At 38.1% G+C, this 24,073-nt stretch overlaps 1 protein-coding gene across 2 annotated transcripts in view; it reads left to right on the top strand.

The window, feature by feature from the left end:
• RSRC1 (arginine and serine rich coiled-coil 1) overlaps nt 1–24,073 on the top strand; it is a 145,182-nt gene that overhangs the window by 46,876 nt on the left and 74,233 nt on the right. For both annotated transcript variants that reach the window (XM_067002661.1, XM_048059362.2), the window contains exon 5: nt 20,887–20,923. In XM_067002661.1, coding sequence (XP_066858762.1) covers nt 20,887–20,923 — 37 coding nt within the window. The remainder of the gene's footprint in view (nt 1–20,886; nt 20,924–24,073) is intronic.

The raw sequence follows: 24,073 nt of genomic DNA, 5'->3' as shown, positions 1-24,073 counted from the left end.
TGCCAACCACCATGATTGTCCTTTTATAACCACATAATTTGCATTATCTTTGTTTTTGAAATTGAATAATTCCCTAAATAGAGAGTATTCGTTCTGAAAGAATATTTCATGTACACGCGTGTACACACGCACGTTCTCCCTGAATGTAAACATGTGGCTCTTTTTTTTTTTTAACCAAGGCACCCTGCACTCTGAGAGCAGCTGACTATTGTTTTAATGGACTCTCTTAATCTGTGTATGAGGAATCCAAACTGAATGATACGGAGCTGTGAAAATCCAGTTAGTGTGAGCTGTAATCTCTTTACTGGGTTTAAGTAGTTAGTGGCATTCAGACACCCTGCAGATACTGAACTGCAGAGATACAGTAATCACCTAACCGTACACCCAGTGTCTTGCTATCACGGAACTAAAGCAGAGGAGTCCCAAGCAATCATTTAGGTTAAAAAAACAAAAAACCACACGCAAGCACTGCTTCCTCTGAGCAAGCAAACAAGTCACTGAAAAAAAAATATTTTAGTGTAAAATAAAATGTAATTAAATTCTCACTGCTTTCACCTTTTTTTTTTTGATAATGATTTTTTTTCTGTAGTTGGACTTACCTGCTGTAGACAGTATAAACCATCTGTTTGTTATATTAGCAAGGGAAGAAGGAACATTTTGGTTAAAAAAAAAAGTATTTCTAATAGTAGTCTAATCTTGCATCTTTTTTTTTTTTTTTTTGAATTGTAAAAGTATATCAAAAATTTAAGTAGTAAAAAAGTAGTTAAGTAATCTGAAATATAGAACGAGGAAAAAGAAATTGGGAACATTAATGTATTAACAGGCTTTGGTAATGAAATTCTTTAAAGAATTTATCAAAGCAATTATTTGCGTGGTTAAGGATTATTTTATAAAGAAGCAGAAGACAAACTTGTTGTAGATTTTGACACGTTTGCACAAGTAGCAGACTCGTGTTACATCTGGTTAAAAAGCTGGAAAGAGTAAGGATCTACTTCGCAGTCTCGTGTCGTCCTTGGCAGCTCCTGGTTCTGCGCTGGGCAAGGTGCTCTTACGCAGTGGCCGTCAGCCCTTCATTCCCCGTCCTTCCTCTTCTTGTGTCCCCCACTGGATGTGGAGGCAAGGGCTGCGTTTGGAGATCTGCCTGGCCTTTTTGTTACTGCGGGAGTCTTAGCCTCAGATACTAAATAAAATAGAAGAAAACCAAAAAATAGAGTTCTACAGTGTTCTTCGCTTCAAGGCAGGGCTTGTGGCCTGTTAAACATTCAGTCTGTGCTGCTAAAGAGACCTCAAGGTCACAGGTACGTGTTTTGGGAAGTTCACAATTTATTTGTTATTTATTTCATTATTTTAAATGGTAATCCTTTGCATTATTGTTTCTCCTAACCTGCAAGCGAAACGGGAACGCTCAACCATTTGGATGCTTCTCTTTCCTTCGTTGCCGTTATTCGCCTGCTGCTGTAGGAGAGGGCCTGAAGCAGCAGCTGCTTGCAGAGGGGAAAGGCCTAAAGCATCAGGCACTTGGGATCCCTTGCAATCGAGCCTGAAAGTGTCACGAGCTAATTTCTGCGTGCATATATTCCAGATGATGCCGCCAGTGACCTGTCCTTGGTGGGTGACCTCCTGTCAGGATCCAGGACGGTGTAAGAGCTGGTAGGGTAATTCTCCTTGGATGAGTTGAGTTGGGCACCACTAGGGATGAAAGCAGAGCATGTTTTTCTACTTTAACACCATTACATTAGAATAATTTTCTGTTAAAGTGGGGAGGTTCTCAGGCCTTCCAGTAGAGGAGACTGCCCAACGCAAATCTTCCATTTGAGCCTATCTGCTGAATTTCTCCAGGTCTAATTCCAGTCAGAGAGATCATAATACAGCACGTGCACAAGCTCTTAATGACTCTTCCAGTCTTGGAATAAAACATCTTCAGTTCTGCAGCAGAATCCACCAGCACTTAGAGTGTATTATCTCCAGCCTGCACCCCATTTTACTGTGACGATACTTCAGCATCGTGTTGGTTTTATTCCCTTTTTTCATAGGTTATGGCAGCCCTAGCAGTAACCTAGTGAACTGAAGTTTTTCTGGAGGAAAAAGATCTTGGAATCGTTTCCATTTCAGGTCATGATTTATGCATTATTTATAATGTTGAAAGCAACATCTTTAAAGATCCATGAAGGACAAGGGTGGGAAGTGCTTTGAGTGACTTTCAGGGTAGAAATGGAAAGACCCAGAGGAAGCATGTTAGATGTCCTGGTGATTCTCCTGGATTCTGACTCGCTCTTCATCTGCTTCCAGCTGCTGAAGTTCTCATAAGACAAGGCCTATTTAATGGTGAGTTATGGTGGGAATGATTTTTTTTTTTTTCCTGGACTGAAATCGGAAAAAGCAAGATCAGTATATTTTCTCAAAATGGATTAAGGAATTGATCAGGAAGGTCTGACTATTCTGCTCCGATCAGAATCTCTTAAGGCTACTTAATGGGATCACACTGTCAAAGAGAGAAAAGGTTTTTTTCCTATTGATTCTTGTCAGGTGGGTATTGCTCTGTGCTTTGAAAAATATTAAAGAAATACATACAATGTAATAGGACAATGTTTATCAGAGTAGGATTGGAAAATGCTTCCAATGCTCAGCTTCTGAGGAGGGCAGGAGTGATAAGGCTTGTAAAAAAAAAAAAAAAAAAATCTTGGTTTTGTTCTGTAATTTTCTTGGTTTGAAATTCTAGGTAATACTATAGCATTAGTTTCTACTTGTAATTAATTTCTGGCTGTTCCTCTGTAAGTCAGGATGTTCTGTGAACATGAAGATGGAGTAGAAGGTAGGGGCTTATATGTAGTGGAAGACATTAAATCTTACTTAAAAGGTCAAGATATGTTTTGTATAGATGAGGACAAAAGAGTCAAATCCACCAATTAATTTGTTTAAAAAAACAAAATAAGCTTTAAGCTCCAGAGCTTGTTGAAAGTGACTTCCATTAACTTTAAAGGTTATAAAATAGATCTCTCCTTTTGAGAAATAGCTGTACCAAGATTAATGGGAAACACTGAAGGTTTTGCTCAGTTATTTTCAATAAAGTACAGAATAAAGCACAATTTAAAAATGAGAAAACATCACAGAAGCGTTATGCTGAAAGTTCCGCACTGCGGCATGTTAAGAACTTGAAAATGTTTTTCTCTTCCCATCTACTTTTCTCTGTTGTTTCTCCTTTCCCATTCCGTACAAGTCTGGACTGAGATATTCTAGCTTTCACTGCGGCATTTAAGCTCTTGCTGCTTGGCAGCCTCTCCTTGCAATGCAAAGCCTACCTTCCATTCCTTTTCACTGGTGGGCAGGTACAGAGAGGAAGGGAAGGAGAAAAGAACACGGGGAACAGGAAATGTGCACTCCATCTACCAGGAGTAACTCGAATCTTTTTCTATTTTAATAAATGTGCTAGGTTTTTTTCTGTTTTTTTTTCTTTTTATTTTTAAAGCATTTATGCTCTAATAACTGAAATAATTGATGTTAGATGTTTAGATCTAGATGGTAGATGCTTGGAATTGTATGTTTGTGTAGTTGTCCACTTGACTCCAGTGAGCGACAGGCACCGAGTGTCTTTTCTGCAGCTCTTTTGTGCTCTTTGGGATATTTGTGAGACTGAAGGCATTTCTGCAGTGAACAGTCCTGTTGCAGCGGATGGTCTTTGCTTACTGTCTCTTCCTAAGGTTAAGCTGCAAATTCCATTACAGAAAAACTCAATGTTTATGTAACTGGTAATTGTATTAGCAAACACAAAAAAAAATCCACGTTATCATAGGATTTTTTTTTTTGAGAAAGCAAAGCAATCCAGTGAGAAAATTAAGAAAACAGGAACAACTTCTCATGCTCTCTTCTCTGTATCAAACCATTTTTACCAACTGTTTTTATCCAACCCATAGAAAACACTTAGAGAATACAGTGTTTAGTTTTTCTTCAAGTTAGTGAGAAATTTAAAGAATGAGATTCAAATAAGATTCTCTCGAAACAGATTTTCTCACAAGTTGAAGTGGGATGGGTATTGTTCCACGTCTGTGGCATAAAGGAGGTGAGCGTTATGTTCAGTTTTGTCAACGTCAAGGCAGATTCTCGCGAGGTGAGCGAGGAAGTGGAAGCGTCTTGCTGCTTCTCCTGCACAGCACGTGGGCTGGGAAGGAGCAGAAACCGAGCAGCGAGGCTTCGATGGGAAATAAACCCAAAGATGCGATGCAGAGACTGCATGGTAGTCTGCTATATCTTGATAAGGTGTTGTGGATAAGGGTTATTTAATCACAGTATATACAATATTTAAAAAAAAAAAAAAAGAAAAAGAAATTTTCCTCCAGTCATGAGTGGGTTGCACCTGACTTGGACACATGGTCCTTGCAGACCTGTCCTTGTATAGCCTGCTAAGAGAACCATGCTGCAGGGGAAGGCTTCTCTTGTGGTCACCAAAGCATGTTAAACATGTTCACGTATGAATAATACCTATGGGAGCACTTTTTTTTCAGTCAGTGTGGGAATAGACATTATGTGAAAATGTGATCTACTTTTAGCATGGCAATTTTCACACGTGATGCCAGTGATATTTATTTCTGCCAGGCAAAATGCGTTCAGTTTTATATGCAACATCATGCTTTCTGTTTCCTGGTCTGCCTTTAATCTAGGACTGTGTTTATGTAATGCAATAGAAATGTTGCTAACATGATTATACTTTTATATCTTATTAGCTCAAATACTGAGTACAATAAAATGGAAAACTGTTTAAATTTTATGTTTAAGTGCTTGAGATAAGAGCTCTTGTAAATGAAATGTGATTACATTTCTGTAATAGATCTTCTCTGTCTCTTAGTACTTTGTTTAGCTATGTAATTCTATTGGGATTGCTGTTTGGAAGTTTGACTTTTAGCAATATCCATGTAAAATGCTCACACAAATAAACAATGAGCACCAATCTGTTGAAAACTCAGTATCTCCTGTCTGAAAAAGAAAATCGTTGCTAGATAGTTTTCTTTGTGATAACCAATTTGAATTAATTCCCTAACATCACCTTGAATTTCCATCTGTGTAACCCTGATGTTCTTAAGCGTTTTGCATTTACCTAATGCTCTGGGCTATTTTCACTTAGCATGTATGGAAAACTGTGACTATCTTAAAACTGGAGATGATATGAATAACAATTGTTTGCTGATCTTACCCTGTATCTCCCTGGATAACCTGCAGTCTGCAAAGGCTGAGTAAGTGGCAGATAGCTTTTGTCATCTCTTATCCGGGCTGTACACTTGTAAGGAAGAGCAGGGATAATCGCCTAAATCTAATTAGGGGTTAAAAGAGGCCATGACTGTGATGTGGCAGTGAGACACCTTACTGTATCAATCCTGTTTGCATTAGAAAAATAAGGTTGTCATATTGATTATTCAAATTAGCTTATATTGGCCATGGCTCAATGGCGTGTATCGCAGCTGAAGCACTTGAAGGTCCCAGCTTTTCAGAGAAGACCTATGCTTATAGCATATATTATGTGGTGTCTTGTTTGCTAATTTAGGGGGTTTAAAACTAAGACTGAGGGAGTTTTATCATGAGAATTAAAGGTTTAAGTGACCATCAGAAAATGAATTTGCGCTTTCATGTGTGATATTTGTGATTGCTGAAAGCTATTAAATGAAGGCCAATAAATTTGCTTTAGATCTTTTATGGAAAAGTCAGTATTGGAGTTAACAGATCTTGCAGTATTATGTTTGTGCACTAATTGATGTTTAGTTCAAAGTCGAATGGAGCTAAAAGAGTGAAGTAATTGCATTCAGATCAATTCCATGTTCAAGGGATAGTGAATTCCCTTGGCTGTAACTTTGGGGTCTGTGTTTTAATTTAAGAATCTACCTGGTGCTGGGCTATTACAGTATTCTGAAATATTACTCAGCGCTTGGCTTTTTGTCATTCAGCAATCACATCTGCTGACATCCTGCTAGGGTATGGATGCTCTGGAGAGTGCTAATTTCAGCCTTCCTCGTTAGTCGTGATGAATGACGTAAGTGCCATACACAGAAGAGGCAAAGGGAAGGCATGTAAGAATTCCAGTTTTATGCTTTTTGTACACCAGGCAATATGTGCTAGGGTATGTCATGTGTGTAGGGACTGGACATTGTACCGCTAACTTTTGTGTTGGTTTGTGCAATGGACATTATTATAGATGTACAAGAAAAAGAGCACATCTTAAATTCCAGAAATCAGGCGGTTTGCAAATGTTTGTCCATGACTGAAAGGATTCGCCCCATTTTCTGTGCAGGTTAAACGTTTTTGTTCACCCTAGGTGTTGATTGCGCTACATTTCTTTCTGGTTTTAGACAAAAATATGCGTAGTTAATTACTTTTCCCTTTGATGCATGTAAGTACAAGGTTTTCAACTTTATTTTTAAATTTCTTCAGTTCATTTTCCATTTCAGTTGATTTTTCCATTTTCTTTTGTTTATATTACCTGCTGTTGGTATCGGTGTGCCAGTTACCCGTGCAAGTGCGAACCCTGTAGGCTGATCTGGTTGACTAAAAGCCACAATGACCAGAGGAAGGAGGTGTGTATATATATATATGTGTGTGTATATATATATATATATATGCTGTGAGAACAACATATTGAACTGTTTTTAAAAATTATTCTGTGCAAATGTTCACATAACTCTCCAATATCTTGCTTGAACAGAAAGCTAAGTAGGTGGCTTATCCTGTCGTGCCATTGTGTTGAAGTCCACTCAGCCCTGACCATTGTTTCATGAGTGTGCTTGATTGCTTGGAGTGGTTCCAGTTTCAGTTTCTGGGGACGTTGGGTATTGGCACTTCTGTGCAAGACATAGCAATTTTGTTTATTGTGATTGCAACTTTCAGCCAAAACTGAAAACCTAGGAAAAGAGCCAATATACTAGATTTTTTTTTTTCAGCAATTTCAGTATGCTGTTTCTGTAGATCAGTACATCAGACTGCTCAGTCATTCCGTATTCTAAATTTGGTGTAAGGGCTTTTGTCTTAAGCCGGAACTGAGACTCTTTCAGAGGTCAGATACTCCACTGGTTATTTAACTGGTTAAATTTGCAAAGCAGAACTTTTATCATATAAAGGTCTGCAGAGGTGAAGTACTTTGGTTCTATGGCCAGAAGATTTCTATGGTCAGAGAACACGGAGCATGTATTCACACGTGGCTTTATTGCTTGCTTGAAGATCTTTGATAGGAACGTCAGTGTTACTGCATTTCTAATTACAGCATTACATATTCTAATAAAACTTCAGCATGAAAATACTTACCAAAGACATCACATTAGTAAAATATTGCGGGAATCTTTAGGGTAGTGATGACATGCAATGTGTTTTGTAGCAACAAGGAAAGCAGGAATCCCTGAAATTCAGAAAGTTTTGGAAACGGCTTCTGGATAAATGGTTTGTGTTGGTGTGCCATGACATCACAAATAAGGTTGTTTTGTACTGGTAAAATATTCATTAAAAGCATGAAATAAGACAAATATGAACAGCATTATGAAGAAGTAGAGAAAAATCCTTAGTTGCATAGCAAAAAATTTCTGTCAGCGAAGGTATCTGCTCTTGCTTTGAAAGAATACAAAAGCTTGGATCTCGCGCAAGGGCAGCCAGCTCTGAGATGTCTGAGGCCACCACCCGGAGCTCACTTTGCTGTAAAGATTATTAATCTAGAGATTTATTAAGCTAAAAGTGCAGGATTAAGGTCTTCTATGGACAAACAGCCACCTCCAACTCACTCCCCCAGAGAAGACGAGAACGGTGTTGCGGAAAGCTTAAAGCGGGCTTTGTCAGCACCCTGACTTGGTGATGTGTAGCTGCTGTCTGTTGGTTAGGTTTGTTAACTTGAGGTTATTTTATTTTTGCGGGTTTTTTTTGAAGGTTAGAAATGCCTTTCATCAGGAGTGCTCACTCAGTTTGTCAGCAAGATCATCCACATTGCCAGGTCTTCCTGTAGGGGCTGTGATCCCCCCGAAAACCCTGCTGCTGCAGGATCTGACTGCTAATTTGTTCGTAAGTCGTTTATGTAGAAGGCCTTACCTCTGCGCTGCTTTTCGGAATATTTGAAGTTATACAATAGGAAGTGCTGGTTTTAATATCTAAGCTCCAAATTGCTTAAGATCCAAGTTTCCTTAGAAACTGCCATGTTTATGGCGTTTAATTTTGTCAGGAATCTCTTGGCTTCATATTAGAAAAACAACCTTTGAGGGAAATCTTGGCTGTAGAACGAGACGTTTTATATTTTTTGTCTTTTCTGTCTAATTTTGGTCCACTTGGTGATAAATCAGTAGCTTGCAATACTAATTATTTTAATTTCATTGAAGGAATGCCAAAATACAAAATGCCCAGCAAGACTTCTGGTCCAGACCTTGGCTGGCCACTTTGCGGCGGTTTGCTCCGTCCTGCGAGGCCAGAGGTGCTGTTTCCACTGAGGGCCTTCTCTGTGAAGTGCTGCACGTGGCACACGCTGAATGAGATCGACGGTGTTCTGTTCTTTGATGCTAGTAAAAGGCTAAAAGCACGTTAATGAAACCAGGCATTTCGGAGGGTAAGATGAACAAGACCCTTGTGATGTGCTAAAACAGAGAACACTTGGAGCGTGGTGCCTTGAGGAGGTTTGGGGCCAACCCAACCACCATGAGGTGTTTAGATAACAGAATTCGACGTGTTTTCTTCTTTTGAGATGTGAAATTTTCTACAAAAAATACAAATTAAGATTTACTAGAACTTGCAGATCAAATAAACTTTCCTATGTACTTAACTCACCATAATGCTTTGGGCATCCAACTCTTGGCAGCATCAGTGCTTTCAGCCCAGGCACAGCAATGTCCCGAACACATCCGTTAGTTTTTCTCTAGGAAGTAGACGTGTAATATGCACAAGACCAAAAGCAATTTCAGCATTGATTAATATTCTCAAATAATAACAGACTTGTAAATTATATAGTCAAAGACCATTACAAATGCTGGAGAACGAAATAACAAATAGCAAAATAGAGGCCTATTAGTGTTAGTTGTCTAGTTCTGCTGTTGAATTATCAGAGAGTTAATTGCTCTTGGAATCAGGCGGACTATTAGCCTTGGCAGTTAATTGAGGGAAATTAGCCTGTTCTCGGCAGGCTTGAAGTAGCTGCATCAGGTACAAATCCACTGTGACTGGTGCTGACGGGCAGGGTTCTTGACAGCTCTGAAGCACTTTATTCTCAAATACTGAAATATTATCATCAAAATATCCTTCAAGTTCTTGTCCTTGCTATTACATGGATTTTAAAGTGCTTTTACAATCACTGGTGACTTGTTAGCATACGTGGAGTCAGCGTTGTTTTGGACTGAATACTGTAAAAACAGTGTCAAAGGGGAAATGGCTGTAAATGGGGCTGGTTTAGTGATCTCTGTCGAGCTGCTCTTCGTGCAAGTCTTTTTCTTCATGAGCTTCAATTAACCGGAGTTTTTGGTTGTTTGGTTGTTTTTATTATTATTACCTTTCCATTAATTTTCAAGATGTGTGAGATTTGCAATCAGTTTTTATTTTTTCAATTTTGATGAAGTATGATCTATTCGTTTGTGGCCAAGGAATTAATTTCCTATTGAGCTTGCACAGCTCATGCTCAACCTTACAACTTCTGAAAGTTTGTCTTGCAACACAGTTCGACGTCGTCTGGCTTTCTCCTACAGCTCAGCACATGCTCAGACTGCTTGGGGTGCCCATCGTAGGCCAACAGGAGACTTTCAGAGGCTTTCTTTAGGGCTACGTTAAAGTGTAATAGAAACAAATTAATTGTGAAATACAGTTTGAAACTCAGGCCTCTTGTGACCAGAAGTGGTACAGGCCGTGTTAGCTGAAGTAGTTGGGGTGACAGAAGCCAAGTATCTGAGATCAAGTAGTTCTGCTTTTCTTAAGATAAGAAAGTCTTCACCTCGTATAGGAGTGAGAACCTGTGCCCACCTAACAGTGAAACGTACTCTGCATAGAATATATTCAGAATATGCCCCCGTGCTCACGAGGGAGATAAATTCAGGCCAAATGAAAAGGACAAAATCAAACTGCGGGGACACAAAAAGAAATAGTGAGAAAGCATTTACAAATCGGATTTTTATACCTCCCAACAGTGATGCTTAAAAAAGCGTGAGGTTTTAGTGAGCTAAAATTGGATCGAGTGCCGTCACGAGCCGTAGAATTGCAGCAAAGTGGCACTTTGTGGGTCGCAGCGAGCTGACCGTGGCTGCAAAGTGCTGCGTGCGTCCTCCATAAGAACGGAAATGTGAAAACCTACCTTGTCTCAGTCTTTTGGCTTCGAGTACATGAGGCCTAGGACTGTTGGCTCGTCCTTGTCTTCTAATCCATGGAAACCAATCAGTTTTGAAGGCTAGAGACAAACACCTACCTTTACTGAAAAATTACTGTGCCGCACATCTTAACTTTTCCTCTGAATGCTGTCTTTTTTTTTTTTTATCTGATTGTTTTTGAACAGTAACGGGGTCAAACCACTGCTGGTTAGAGGGGAAGGAAAACAGAGAGGAGCAGATCACAGAATTCTGTGGCAGGCTCTTGTTTTGGGGGGGAATGAATTAGCCTTGCATAAAATTAGTGGGGGGACGACCTGCAGTTTAAAATCCATCTGTTCGCTTGGGTTCAAGTTGTGTTCTAAGAAAGAGCAATGTCTCGTGCTCTTTCAAGATCTTTCCAAAGTGTGTGAACTTTTAATTTATCCTTATTTGATGTTCTTTCTTTGCAAGGAATAGGGGCCATAGGGCCGTGAAAGGCCTGTGTTCTTGTGCGGCGTAAATCCAGGCACGGAGTTTTGGGTTTGTTGCAGTATTTCTTAACTATAAGAACACCTCTCCGTTCAGAAGCTCTGAAGAAATTTCTGAGGTGCAAAGAGCAAAGCCAAACTTGTGCCTCCACCATTAACTTGAGGTGTTCAGATTTCCCAGAACAGAAACATTTCCTGTAACAAAGCATTTGCACGGGGGGTGTAAGGAAAAAGTTGTCTGACTTGTAGTGATGGCGTATGAAGACGATCCAAAAAAGTTCCTTAAGGTATGCACATAGCATAGGAAGTGACTGCGAGATGGGTCCCTCAGCTTCAGGAAAAATATTTTTGGTTATTAAAAAAATTAAGTAACCTGTATTTACAGATGGGTATTGGTTGTGAACTTGTTGGCATTGACTATGGGTAAGAGACCCAAGGCTGGACAAGCTTAATTCAGTAAAGATATTAAATATAGATATTAGTGTGTTTTTGTTTTGTTGTTTATTTCCTGTGAACTGAGAGAAATAGGCATTATTTAAAAACAAAACAAAACAAACTTAGTGATTTGTTTCTGAAGTTAGTATAGAAGATAGTCACTTTAAAATATTGAGTAATAGAATGCATATCTATACAAAACAACCTTAACAGGCAGGTCATATCTTATAGCGTGGGTTTGGAGCAATGAGCGAAAGCAGGAAGTTTTTTTGGTTTGTTTGTTTTTGAGATGAGTAGAAAGTTGTAGGCCAGCAAGTAAGTTTTAAATACTTAATATAGTTTTGGTTTTTTTTAACCTAGAAGACCTCATCCATTTGGGATGAATGCATAATACAGAATCTTCAAAACCAAAGTATAAGTAATTATATGGACAAAATTCCATGTTAACTTGTTTCATAGGAAGAGTGCCCTTAATTGTTAACTTTATTTTTATTAAACATTTAATGAAAAACCTGCTTATTGTTTCCTTAAGCACAATTTTCATGAGCATTCACTACATTTTGTGCAGTTTATAATGAAGTTAAACAACGATGGATCTATTCAAATACGACGTGACTTCAGTGTGGTGTAGTGAGCTGTGCGTACTTGTAGCATTTACAAAAGATATTACGGAACTTGTTTAATGCGCAGAGATAGTATAAAAAAATGAAACGGGCTTGAGGTTTCCTTGTGTGGTGCTTTTTCTTTCCTTTTTTTTTTTTTTTTTCTATCAGCAGACTGAGGGCCTGAAGGAATAGAGGAAGTGAATGGACACCAATGTATCCAAATATCTCATTTTGCCTAAAAGCAAGTGCCGGCAGATAAATGCCCATAAAGGGATTTCTTTCTTAAGCCCCATGGATTTTTTTTGCAACTTTTTGTGTGAGTTAGAAATGAAAACCATTCATCTAGTGCCCCAAAGAACGGCCTTATTGAATGGAATAACAGTGTAATGTACCATTGAAGGCAGGATTGAAAGTGATTATCTTGTTAACTCTTGACAGTTACCGCCAGCTTGAAATAGAACTGGCAGGCTTGATTTGCAAATGAATTAGAGCTTTTTCATTTTGTGCCAGGATCATCTTTTTATATTCTGATATGACAGATGCTATGTTCCATGCTTTTGTTTCTCTTCAGTTTTATACTTGCAAATAAAAAACAAAAGATTATGATAGTAATTTTATTTGCATCTTTTCTCTAGGAGTTTATTCTTTGTGTAGAAGTTTTTAATCTTATATTTTTCAAAAATTTGTTTAAGAATAGCATTGTTCCTGCAGAATAAAATTTCATTAGGTTAAGTACAGTAGTAATTGGGTGAATGAGGAGGATTTAGAAGCTTTCAGAAAATGGAAAATTGATTGTACTCAAATTGTTTTAGTGTTTAGAATGTTTAAATTTTCTCACTGCTTTACACTTAAATTTAATGTTCTTCAACACTGAGAGTTCAGTGCAGTTGAAGAAAATCTAACAGTTAAAATATTTATCCTTAAAGTATGCTAATAGAAATGCATGTGTAATTAGTTTCAGACTTAATGCTGATAAACTGTGTTTATATTCTGCAGTCATCCAAACACAGATGGTAAGGTGTTCGGTATGATAATTATTGTGCACTCTTTATATGTTCCTCATTAACCTGTAACACTCTTTACTAGTCCAGAGAGTTTTTACTATAGTTATGCTTACCAGCATTAAAACTTGCTCTGCTTTGTTTAATATTCAGTGCAGTGTTCTGTGCATTTACAGTGCTGTGCTTTTTGCTACTTTTGTAATCTGTTTTGTACTTTGAGACTAATTAGCAACAATTCCTACTACTACTAACGTCCATTAGTGAACTGTTTTCATACACTTTCACCTACAGGATGTGTTTTAATTGAATATCTACTAAATAATATTACAGAAAAGGTAAAGCAGGCCAAAGATGTCTAATTTATTTAAAACTACCAAATAATCTGGTGAACAGAGACAGTGATGCTCCAAAGTCTGAAGCTTAATTGCTCGTGTTTGCTGGGAATTCAAACCTTGATTAACAAGGTTTTACTCTTTGGGAAGGGAACCTTGTGCACTGAATAGGGAGAGGGGAAAAAAGACCAACAGCATCCAAACCAAAACAATCTCCCCCCCACATACATGTATAAAAACTCCAAGGACTTGCAAATTATGAGGTCCTTTGAATTTCCAGGTTTATCTGAGGAATTGCTTGAACTGGCAACTGGGATAAAGAAATCTGCTTTGATAGTTTATAAGATTTTTATATCTGATCTGAAGTCTTACTGAAACCAAACTGGGAGCTTTTTTGGGTAGTTATTTTGGCTCGCATTTATCTGTGAAATACTTACGGAGAAAAAGGCTTTTTTTGTAGGTTCTATTTGAAAATATTGATGCTATCAACACTATATTTTGTTTTTTCTTCCTCTGTTTAGTTTCAGTGTTTATTTCAATTGCATAAAATCTTGAATTTTACTCTGTGAGACAGGGTTATATATATTTTTCCCTCTTGAATATTTGATAAGGTCTCTTGGGTACTGATTTTTCTTTTCTCTAGGATAACATATTATGGAAATTGTTTCACCTTGTGTCCTATTTAAAGTCCCTGGTTTTAGCATGATTCAATTTAGCTTGCATTATATTCATCTGAGTTCTTCAGCAGTTCCAAGTTATTCTGTATGTGTTGGTGTGTGGGGGTGACTCCTGCTTTTCTTCCTGCTTTTGATAAGTGACCTTCATATGATCTTCTTGAATCTTTATTAGATTTAAATTTATTAGTAATTGGCCAAACTTCTTACCATTTTTCCTGAGTGAAATAAATTCTTTGGTTGACTGGAGTGGGGAGCCACTGAGCACAATAACATCAGCTTTTGAAGCCCTTACACTTCAGGATCATTCCAGACCATTGGGTGTGATATTAAGTAAGAGCAAAACAACATTCATGCTTCTTCAAAAATATCATGGATGTCTTTTTCTAGCAGTCAGAGTGAAGGGCTTCCTAAGCATTCCCTCTTTTTGATGGGAGTTTACTGTGCACAAAAGACTTAGGAAGAGTAGCATCAAGTTAATAGTTTAGCTATATCTCATCCTGTTGAACTCTCACATGCAAAAGAAAATTCTCAGTAATGTATTATGCTGCTTTTCCGAATGCTTGGTGCTGTCAGAATAATAGCCAGATTATTGCCCTATCTTTCCTCTCACCTGTATCCTCTCTGATGTTGGCATTGCACTGCTAAATCATTTTCACTATTGTGTTTTTGTTTGGTTAGATCTTCCACTAATGGGACAAAACAGAGTTTTTAGACTCAAGGAGCCACAGTTCTTAAATCCATTACAGCTGTCACTTTGAGGTGAATGTAGTATGGATTTTTTTTAAACTTATTTAAGTACTAGATTTCAAGGATTTTGATTTTCATTACTGTGCTTCACAAGTGGTCATAAAGGTTTTGTATCTCAGAAGTGCCAACAGGACTTTTGTTTCATGCTGTATCATTTTCTTCTCTATTTTCAAGCACTTTGAGTGCATAAATAGATTATCTATTTAACTTTATCCTTTTTTTTTTTTTAGTTCATAGGTTTAACTGGTCGTATTGTTTGGATATGCCATTTGGTTACTTTCAAAAAGTCAGGGTTTTTTTCTTCATCTTTATGTATGAGAGGCAGAAGGAAATGGCTTTCCTGTATGGTTTTCCCTTCTTGTCTTTTGTAATTTCCCTTTGACGTAATTTCCACTTAGGGCTACAAAAATACAAACCCTACTTTTCAGGATTTCTTTTATAACCCAGAAAATGTTAACTACTAGTGTTGAAGAGTGAAGTATTTGCTGGAGTTCTGTTTCTACGCGTTACGTAGCCTTTACTGGCAGTTCTGCCAGACCACTGGTGTGGTGTTGGACCAGCTTGTCACTGAGAGTCTGTAGGTCTGGATTTACCTATTCACTTGGGAGGATCAGCACTGTACTCTTAAAAATGGTATCGGAGGAGAGGACAGGCATACGGCTTAGTTTTTAAGTAACCTTTGTTGTGACTTTCAAAGCCTACTGAAATAAGTATTTATGGTCTGTAGTCAGATTTGGAAACATCAGCCTATAATTTTACATAAAACGCAACAATACAAAACCTACAAAATTCAGTGGAATATGATGGGGGTATCAATTTCTAAAAACCACGTTCAGGACTCTGCAACAAGTACGTAGTACCTTCTGAACAGTCAGCATCCAAATGTGATAATCACATGTATTTGTTCTGGTTATTTCTGATAGTAGGCGGTTTTGTGTTGGTCTTTGTTTGTTTTTCTCCCTGTTCCAGGCTTTGATTTTTCTGGAATTGGACAAAGGCATGATCTGGCTATAACTGTTTTGCTCTTGATGTCTGGCATGTTTTGTGAGCTTGACAAAGTCTGTGAAGCTATTCCAGAACATTACCTGGTTTAAAACTTTGTGTAAATGCATCACTAAACAGTGATAAGGCCACAAGTGCGTTTCAGGCCGCCAACCAATTGAGTGTGTGTGTGTGCACACAATGCCTTATTCCTAATATTCCTCCTGCTCTAATGTTTGATACTTGGAATACCTTCAATCTGATCATACAGGCCTTCAAGGCTGAGGAAATTAAATCCATCAAAGATTGAACATAAAATAAGCAGAATTGAGGGAGCAGCCCTCTGTCTTGGGATATCCCAGGGTAGAAGTAAACAGTGTGTAATCACATGGAAAACTAATTTTCTTCTTGCCAGGAATATGCAGTGCTCAGCTCTGGTCTGGGAAATCATGAGATTTCCATTGAAAGCCTTTGAAAAAAGGCTTTGAAAAAATTTCGGCCACTGAAAGGAACAGTCTTGTCACAGGTTAGTGGAGTTTTAGATGGGGGATTCGCACATTCTGAGAGAGAAAGGAAGTTGTTACCAGCTGCTGTTGCTGTTTGTTGGTTTAGTGTGTTCTGTTTCTTTGTGTTTTTTTTTTATGCAAGTGCTGGAATTTAGTCAGAACTTGGAGTATTAACAGTGATGCTATACTGACTTAGTAATCAGGGCTAGTGTAATAAATTCTGTAGCCAAATCTGTTTTACAGGGTGCTAAGTGTTCATTAGACTTCCAAGATTAGTTGGAAATTGACGGTTCGTTGATAGGAGAGGAGATGATGATGGTAACTAATGAGGTGAAGAGTAAAGGTAGGTGCAGGTTACAGTGGAGTAGGTAGTCAAGACTAGTTCGAGACACTCTTCTTGTGTGCATATCTGAAGCATTTAACATTGTTGGCTGCTGATCTTCATAGAGAAGCTCTGAAGACCTCTGAAGACTTCAGCTGTTTCTTTTGAGGTTGTTTATGTAGAATGCAAGTTGGGATTGATAACATGCAAAAGAAAAGTAGCAGATGCGTGTGCTGCTCAGCGGAAGATCTGTAGGGAAGACCATTAAATGAGAGGAAGCAGTAGAAGCATGTTAACACAACGACAGAGAACGGCAAAACACAAGGTTATTTCAAGAAGACTATAAAGTTCTTCACTGAAGAGAAATATTGGGAGAAAAAAGGGATTTATTTAAAATGATACTTGACAGATTATTGAAAGCATTATGTGCTTGTTGAGTGATCCAACGGATTTTTAGAAGGGGGCTCCATCATAATTTTTTTACAACAATTTAGGACAATGTTGCCTGATCAACACTAGCGCTTTGTCATTCATGAAGAGAGGGATTAAAAGGCATTTATGAAAGAGTGTGGTGTAGCACGACCTGAACTGCTGCGTCTGACCTTGTTCTTTGCAGTTTGTAGTTAGTATTGTGGAACTGGAGGGGATTCTGCCAAAGGCCTTGCTAATGATGAGGTGATTTATTTATTCATTTGTCTTCTGAAGAGCAAATTCAGATGTTAGGACTGCTTAGAGTGGCGTAGAGGCCACCAAGATGGTGAGAGGCCGGAGCACTTGCCCTGTGAGGGGACCGCAGGCCGCGGGCCGGGCACCTGGAGAAGAGATGGCTGCGAGGGCGCCTGGCAGCCGCCACCCGGGCTGAGGAGACGGAGCCAGGCTCTCTCAAGTCGTGTCTGGTGGGAGGAAAGAGAACCAGCACAGATGAAAAAAGAGACGTTTGAACTAGATAAAAGGAGAGGCCCTCCCAGCAGGGCCATGGAGTCAGTAAAATGGGCCTCAGAGTTGGCCCTGCCGTGAGCAGGTGGAAGGACTGCAGCCCTCCAGAGGCCCTGCTGCCGGGGCTGTCCTGTGACTAGGAATTACTCCAAAATATCCCCAGATACAGGTAATCCATAGAATTATCCTGTGACCTAGGGGTTCTAACCGAAAAACGATGGCAAAGGAAATCACTAACTATGAATACAAGGGAAGTCTTGAGAATGAGTTGATAACAACTTGAGAACTGAAGAATATGAACTGGTTTGTTTTCATGTTAAATAAATATTTTAAAAATTGCAGGATCCTTCTAGTTTGCTACTAATCTGAATAGCAGCACAGAGTAAACTCTGCTGTCATAATTATTTGTCAGTTTGTTGCTTTAAAGAATGTAACGCAGGCCTACTAACGAGCTCAATTGACTATTTTAGTGACAGCTAAAAATGTCTCTCCGAGATTTCTTTGGTTTTAAGCAGCCTCATAGTAGGAAAATAAATCACTGGCATTGTAGAATGATGTTAACAATACAGCTTTTTGAAGGTGCTTTGCTCCAAAGTGCTGTGTCTAAATGCACCCAGTGGTTGGTTTAGCTGTTGTGCAAAAACAAGCCTTAGTTCTGCAATTCCTGCGTGAAACTGTTATACATTTATTAGAAAGTTGGGAACTCTTAAATTATCTTAGAATAGCTAAAACTTGGGTGTTTTGGAGGTACTGCATATTATTCAGTTTCCTTAATTAACAGTTAATTTCATATTTGAACCTACTATTATGAACATGAATAGATATGCAGGTCGAAATCAGGATTTTCAGCAAGCACGAGTGAATATTTTAGTTTAGTTTACTGTCAAAAGAACTAGTGCTAATAAGTTAACGCTATCCCAGTTAGTTACCTCCATTACAGTTTTAAGTAATCCAAAAGCTGCCTACACGTGCTTAATTGAATTTCTAATTAGTTGCAGGTCCCTCCTGGCGATGATTCGAATTTAGTGCAGTTGCAATTTTTTCCACTGCTGTTACCAAAACTTAACATTTGGATTAACCTGAATATTATGCTTACTGGTTTTAATATATTATTGTAAACTATGTGGATGTGAACTAGTAATTTACATCACAAATTCTTGACTATACTGGGGAAACATAATAACAGAGCTTCCGTGATGGAAAAAAAAAGTCAAAATTAAGCCAACTTTTACTTTAGTTTAGTAAAACTTTATCACCTGATAAAGAAAACTAAATTAACATAACTTTCTTACAGCCTTTCTTTCTAAGAGTACTATAATACTGGATGTGCATAAAGCTGTAACTACCTTTTATTTGTAGTGTTTTATGGCATTAATGATTGAAGTATTCAGTAAAAATTGAAGGTTCATTTATGCTTTGAAGCACATGGTGACTGAGCTGTATCAACAGTTGCGATTTTACATAAAGCAATATTTGAAATATAGTATTAACAAGAATCTTATTTGGGTAATTATTTTTAACTAGAAATAAAATGATGCCGTGGCTTCGCTAGGCGTCTTTGCTGATTGATGCATGGCAGCCTCTGGCTGGAAAGAGGTTTTCATTGAAAGTGACAGGTGCCACAAGGTTTATTTAGGACAACCTCAACCTTGTCCTGGTTAGTTTGATAATGTTTGCCTTATGTATGTTCAACCACTGCATTTCCTGCGTTAGAGCCTTGTGTTACACCAATATTACTATCTGTGCTGCCTCAACTACAAATTGGATGAACAGCCAGTGACACTTTTTCAATATTATTACATTAAACCAAGTGGATTTTGATTGATAACCTAATATTCAACTAATGCAAAACATCAATCATGGCAAGTATATTAATTATTTAATATTGCAGTCTAATTCAGAAATCGATGTGCTGCATGAGGGGAAGGGAAACTCACTGTTCCCAGAAGACTTAAGACAGGGAATGATTAAAAAAAACCCGCTGTACTCTTGTGTGTTAGTTCGATACAAATCTTTATTCATTTGCCAATAATCTCTTCGCATTTTCCACTTCAGGACCATTTTTATCAGTTTTGAGACCTATAATTGAATTAAGCCTGCTTTCAGCACAGGGCAGAAAGAGTTGCACCAGTATTGATGAAGTCATGACAGGGACAGCAGAGGAGACAGACCACTAAGCAGGGCAGGTTTTATACCACTGCGTGGGAGCTCCTAACATCAGCTTCTTGGATGCTTCCCAAGTAGTTAATTTCTTTAAGGCCATTTAGCACCTCGAAACAGATGTGAAAGACAGTTCCTTTTTAAATATTGTACAGACTGGACTGATATTGTTTAAAAATGCTAAATAACGGTGTAAGAAAAGTGCATCTTTTCTGCTGGTTCATCCATGGTATATTCAAGTAGAGCAAAGTGTGTAGACTTTTTCAAAAGCTTTGAAAAATAAAAGCTTTTTACGTAAGAAGACTGAAGTACAGCACAGCAAGGCTGCAAAATGTGCCATCGAACATGGACTTACTCTGTATATAATAAAACTTAATATGCTTTAGCCCTTTTTTGTGTGTAACTTCACATTATGCTTTCCGTAACCCATACTATGTGTTAAAGAGATCAGAATTTCAGCCTTCCATGGTTTGCTGTCTCAGAGGACTATAGTTGTTTTTAATCCTGTGGCTTGATAGAGGTTAATAATTTCTTGAAAAAATAATATTATAAGTATAAAATCTGCATTACATTATACAGTTCAGTAACTGATTATTTGAAATACTTCTGGGGACAGTTTCTCCTTGTTTGGCATGGTTACAGCCCATCTTCCTCAAAAGATACCGTTACATTTTTGGAAGCAGATAGAAAGCAGAAGCCAGCTTCCTTTGTTTAGTAGCTTGGGACTTGGGGATTTAGGGGATTTATTATTTGTTTTTCTTTTTTTCTTGTTTTGTTCTTTTATTTTTGAAGTGGCAGAGCATAGACATCTAACACTTTTCAGGTAACTTTGTCAAACTGGGCAAACTGTTTGTGTTGGTCCAGGATGGCAAGCTTGTGCTGTATGCACGTAGCAAGATGTTTTAAGTAGCACTCTGAATTCTCTTTGCTTTTCCTTTTTTTTTTTGATAGTTTAGTCATTTTTTTCTCTTATCAGCTATCTTAATGCCACAATACTTCTCATTTTTGAGAAGTAACCACCAATTTTATTACTCTCACAAACTTTATTATTGAAGTAGTGAGAAAGCAGAACCATAAAGCCATTTAATGTGGATTTGATAAATACCACTGTCTTCTTTTAATAATTTCAATATTCAGTAGTGGGATAATTATATTTAATTTAATTTTATTCTTTTTAAATAAGTGTTCTCTTGCTTTGCTAAAGTTTATAGCAATTTTAAGGCAGGTAAAATTTAAGGTTCTAAATAATTCTGTAATTATGCATTTGAATAATCAATACTTGATAAATATTTTAATGATTAAGATATTAAAAATGAAAATTTTACTTGAAATTTCATGGCTTTGACATGTTTCTGAGTGAAACATAAATTGTTGTAGACAAGGGTTTAGCAACTATTTAGAACTTCTGTTCTTCTGTTACAGGGACCCTGGAAACATCAAAGCTGGATTAGAACATCTGGTAAGTTTTAATTTTCTCTTGAACATTTGCATCATCTTTGATATCTGCATTCCAAATGAACACTTTTGAATGAGCTTTGAATACCTTGAATTGAGAAAGTCAACCATTTCCCAGAGGGTCAGCTTACTGTTATAATGTGAAGGCACTTACATTTTCATTTATCTTACCATTTCAAGGGAATTTTAATTTTTTTAAATTACTTTTTTTGATGTAGAGATGAAATAAAATGGACTACAATCCTTGGATTGATGATTGCCTTAATTATAAACAAAAATTGTTTGGTGTAGGATTTTTGGCATATCCTGATCTGAAAACAACAAACTTGTGATTAAAAAAAAAAAAAAAGGAAAACACACACACAATCAAATATTGCATGCATAAATATGGTATGTTTTAGTAATTTGAAGTCTTTGAAAGAAGTGCACAGCTTTGTTTTTTCTGTTGTCTTTGCTTTATGAATAATGTATTAACTTAAATTCCATTCAGTGCTGCAGTATAAAATAATAATTGAGATGCAAAATATTTTTGGTTTAAGTAAACATATTCAAACCACAAGTGATGGCAAGACATACTTAGCATTAGAAACTAATCAGTTGATCAAAACTGGAAAAAAAACAATATTGTCACAAGTCTGAAGCTCATTGAGCTTAGACTGTTAGTATCAGCAATCATCTGAACATTAAGTAGTTCATCTAAACAGATTATTAAATCCCATTAAATCAAAATATTCACTATTAATGGCACGTATATTTCAATACCTCAGGAGAAGTGTTGAAATTCGTGTTTAATTTTTCATACAATATCTAAATAATATATACTGTTCTTTACTGCTATTAAAATAAAATCTTATTGCAGTGTATTGCACAAGCACTTGAAAAACATTGCTTTTCTGTTGTTGCTTCCCATTTTGGGAATCACTTGGGAAATATGATTTGTAGGTGCTTGTATACCAATATCTTCTTGGAGTAACAGCAGGATGAAAACGATGTATATTCGGGCACAGTTGTCAGCAGTTTCCCTTTTATAATGGTGGCATATTAAGTGTTCCATTGCAAACTAGTATTTTGAATCTCTAAGTGGAATAAATAGCTGAACGTTATGAATAGTTCTAAGAGCAGTCTTAAAATTAATCTTGTTTGCTAGTTTCATAGGTAGCTTGCATGCTAGTTGAATCTCTTAAATAAATTTTTTAAATGTTTCATTCCTCTGCTGGTGTCAGGTTGTTGTAATCTGATGGGTTCAGAGAATTTTTCTAATGCATTATAAAGATGCTGTAGTCTTGACAGATGACCATGACTGGTACTTTTTCTAAATTGGGAGTGCTGCAGTAGCTGAAGCTGCAGGTCTGATTTATAATGTCACCTCGAACCAGCAGGTTCAGAAGGAAGAGGCTCTATGGTTTTCCAGTAGCCTGGGCAGGGGATGGTGGACCAGGAAAATGTTCACTTGTGTTCAGAGCTTCTCTGGGATTTGGGGGGAAATGTACTGGGAAGAAGCTCTGCAGAGTAATGAAACCTGAAGTTCTTTGACATGGTAACTCACTGTGTGTTTGAATAATTTCATCTTCATGAAATACATTAGCTGCTTTGTATTTCTGTGAAAGATCTTTCAAAAACCTCCAGGTCCTTGAGACTTTTTTTTTCCTTTTCCTTGTGATCTCAGAAAATCTGTCCTGGGAACGGGTGCTCAAGGAAATTAACAGTTTCCCAAGATACCCACAGATGGGAGAATTCATACTGGAAACTTTTATATCTCAGCGTTATGTCAGACAAGTTCACAAAGACCTTTTAAGCTCCAGTAAATTATAGGGATATTCCTCAGAAGAATTAAGCCATGATTGCTCTTGTTCTTCCGCTTTAAATTACTGCATGTCCAAAGACCTGGAAAGAACTGGTTTTCCTCCCATTTCTCCAAAGTTGACAATGAGAAGAGTTTTCATATTGATTGGGCAATCTGCTATTTAATCCTTTATTTAAAATGGGATGTGTGTTCTCGTATTTATGGTTTATGGACACCTTTCACTCGACTGCAGCCAGTTATGCTGCCTATGTGTGCTTCAGGAGCAGCAGCAGTTCTGGTACCTAGCATCTCGCTGCACACATGACTGGTTTTCAAAAAATTGGCGGACATTTTACAAATTATTTGGGAATACTTTCAGTGTAAAAACAAACGCTTTCATAAACAGCTAGTTTCTTTGTAGACCGGAGAACTTCACAGCAGGTTCATGTGGCTGTTCCTCCTGTGGCTGCCCCCAAATCCCCCCAGCCTGGCCTCGGGTGCTGCAGGTTTGGGGCAGCCCCGGCTCCTCGGGGCAGCCTGCGCCAGGACCTCGGCTCCCCGGTGGAGGATTCCTTCTGAGCACACCCTCCTGGGGGGGCTGCCCTGGGGGCTGCTACCAGGGGAAGGGTTGTCCTGTGGGGCTGCCTGAGCGTGCCTGGGGCGCAGCTGCTCTCCCTGGTGACTGCCAAGAGCTAAGTCTGCTCGGAACCGTTTTATTTTATTTTTTTTTTTACACTGGTTAAGAAAAAGAACTGCAAAGTTCTAAATACGGGAGAATTGGTCTTGTATTCCAAAAACTTAGGTTGTTGCTTGCTGAATTATATTTCAAATATATATATTATATAATTCCTTTTTCTAGTAGCAAATTTTAACAAACTGTAGAAACCTTGGAGTAGAAGTTTAACTGTTTGCAGCTCAGAGTAGGTCCGGCTTTCTGTTAGTAGCTCAACTAAAAATGAACGGTGGAGCCATAGTGCGGTTTCTTCAGCAGAGGGATCTTATTTGTGTCTTTTGTATAAGATTTCAAGGCAATAACCTGCTTGTCCTTGTGGTCAAGCAGCAGAGTCTGTCCATTTGAAATGATGGAGAGCAGCCTGTCATTAATAGCTTGTTTAGCCCATCAGCGGTCTGCGAGAATATAGTTATTGTCTGCCAGCCGTGCAGGCGCTGCGTGGCCGCGCGTTAATCAATAACCACCAGCAGGCGCGGGTGCAGCTCCGGCCAAGCCCTGGCCGTCGCATTACCATGCGAAGCTCTGCCCGTGGAGCTGCTGCAGGTCACCGACGACACGATCAGCTGGGTGACGTGACACAGGCGGTGTATGGGAAGGTCAGGAATTCATAACCAGCGCTGGTTAACCCCATCCAGTGG

Source organism: Anser cygnoides, chromosome 9 (assembly GCF_040182565.1).
Source record: "Anser cygnoides isolate HZ-2024a breed goose chromosome 9, Taihu_goose_T2T_genome, whole genome shotgun sequence".
NCBI lineage: Eukaryota > Metazoa > Chordata > Aves > Anseriformes > Anatidae > Anser > Anser cygnoides.
The sequence above is the reverse complement of the archived record's forward strand: the minus strand, read 5'-3'. Positions and strand labels throughout refer to the sequence as shown.